This window comes from Pteropus vampyrus, unplaced genomic scaffold, assembly GCF_000151845.1.
Source record: "Pteropus vampyrus isolate Shadow unplaced genomic scaffold, Pvam_2.0 Scaffold98, whole genome shotgun sequence".
In the NCBI taxonomy this organism is placed as follows: Eukaryota; Metazoa; Chordata; class Mammalia; order Chiroptera; family Pteropodidae; genus Pteropus; species Pteropus vampyrus.
This window is the reverse complement of record NW_011888879.1, coordinates 1,059,609-1,061,790: the sequence shown is the minus strand read 5'-3', so window position 1 is coordinate 1,061,790 and position 2,182 is coordinate 1,059,609. Positions and strand designations below refer to the sequence as shown.

Sequence of the window (2,182 nt, the reverse complement as noted above, 5' to 3'; positions counted from 1 at the left end):
GTGATTTTAGGAGTGCAGTCGGAGACAGCGACTTCTGACGCTCAGTCTTCCCTTCGTGCCCCTCAGGTATCGCCCTGTACCCCGGCCAGGCCCAGTTGCTCAGCTGCAAGCACCATTACAAAGTCATTCCCCCTCTGCGGAGCCCCGGCCAGCCTGGAGACATGGCCTGCACCACCCAGAGCATCAACTACACGGACCCCTTCTCCAACCAGACCCTGGTAACTCGCGTCTGGGTCTGGGTGTGTGCCGTCAGCCCTGCCCCCGGCGTCTTCTCTCTGCCCGGTGGCCTTTCCCACGCCCGCGGTGCAGGCCGAGGCAGTGCTAAGTGGGGTCATGGCCGTGGCTGGTTCACCTGCACTCAGGGAGGGTGTGAGGCCTTTAGTGTCTTTGGAGTGACCCTCAGGGATTCTCTGCAGTGCGATACGATCCTGTCCTTGATGGAAGGAGGAATGGCTGCAGGCTGGGGCCAGTGTGACGGAGTAAAGTGGGTCCCACACCTGACTGCTCGAAGGACTTGCCTGTGAGCTTTTTGGAAAATACAGATTCCCAGGATCCATGTGGGGCTGACTGACTGCTCCTTCCAGGGGATGGAGCCTGAGAATCCATAATACGCCATTGTAAAGGAGGGGCACGGGCACAGGGACCGTGGCCCTGGAGTCACACACAGCCACGCAGCTCAGCAGGGGAGTGGACGGCCGGGAGGAGCGGCGCCTGCGCAGGGGTGTGAAGGAGGGAGGGAATTTTGTGTTTTTTCCACACCTCTCCCTTTGCAGCCCATAGCCTTGTTTCAGAAAGGATTGAACAGGGGCGAGCAAGGTTTTCCAGCTCAGAGAGGAAGGGGTGGTTTCCTAGGCCCAGGGACTCTGCACCAGGACTCACAGGGAGGACCAGTGTGTTGTGTCTGTGCCTCTGGGCAGTTACAGTAGGTGGGTATTTCTGGAGGGTCAGGTGCCCCGGAAGAGCAGCGGGTGGTGACGGTGACGCTGTGGACAGAAGTAACAGTGGGAGCAAAGCGCTCTGTCCTGCTGCAGAGCAGGACCTGCTCTGTGGGGTGCTGGGCGGGTCTGACGGTGAATTTCGTAAATATTTACTCTAGGCTTCCTCCTAAAATCCTGTTGAAACAATTCCTACTCCTGCAAAAAAAAAAAAAAAAAAAAGAATGAAATATCCACGTTAGACTTGCAAACCAAGAAAGGATATCACCAGTTGATCAGAAATTTTGAAGAACTGGTATGACATGTAAGTAGCAAAGTGGATCAGATTGGTGGAGCGAACAAATCAGGGCAAACCCGTACGCCGAAGCAGACCTAGGCGAGGAAGGCTTTCCAGGCGCAGCTCCGCTCAGGCCGTCCAAAGAGCAGGGCTGCCCGCAGGGGTGAGGCGTAGGGGACGCCTGCTGGCCGGGCCTGCACACCCTCTGCACTCCTAAGGCGGGCGTGCAGTGAGATGTCTTCAGAAACGTAGGCTTCTGGCTGCGTCCTATCCAAGTCCAAGGGAAAGTGACCTAGCCAAGGGTCTCATCTGGTCCTACTTTGTCAGCCTTCAGATCCTCATTTCGTCTATCTCCCCAGCCCCTCCCACAGTTTAATCTAGTTAATGTTTACCAAATGCTTGGCTCTAGCACAGTTAGGGACGTGAAGAGGCGGGAGCTGGTCTTCCTCCAGTTCCGCCTGAACCAGAGCAGTGAGGACTTCAGAAGAGGTAGGGTCACTGCCTCTTCGCTCTGCAGGACCTGTGTTTGTTTCCTTGCTGCCTGCTCTATTTCCAGTATGCACATGTTTAGCTGATGCCTCATTTTTAGCTGGTTGTTACCATGATACAAAACAACTTATGTTACAGCGAACAGACTGAGCTGCCGAACAGAGCAGATACCCCAAACAGACGCAGTGGCTGAGACGAGAGGGAAGTCTGTTTCTCTCTCTGGGGACAGTCCAGGCGTGCAGGCCACGCCACACTGCAGGTAGTGCTGCCTCACAGGGTGGTCAGCAGTGGCTTCTGTCTGTCACTCTGCTGTCCCCCAGGCGTAGTCTTGGTCCTTGTCGTCACCATGTGCGTACACACCTGCTCCCAGGGGTTGAGAAGTGGAGGGCAAGCACTCCCCCGACGTGGACATGTCACCGCGTTGCATGAGTCACTCTGTGCACTTTCCAGGAACTTCATCACATGGCCACATCTGAGGCCA

General features: G+C 56.0%; 1 protein-coding gene across 2 annotated transcripts in view; it reads left to right on the top strand.

Annotated features, from left to right (window-relative positions):
* Positions 1 to 2,182, top strand: part of TMEM206 (transmembrane protein 206) — a 36,266-nt gene that overhangs the window by 27,064 nt on the left and 7,020 nt on the right. For both annotated transcript variants that reach the window (XM_011364503.2, XM_023533207.1), the window contains exon 4: positions 67 to 218. In XM_011364503.2, the coding sequence (XP_011362805.1) occupies positions 67 to 218 (152 nt within the window). The remainder of the gene's footprint in view (positions 1 to 66; positions 219 to 2,182) is intronic.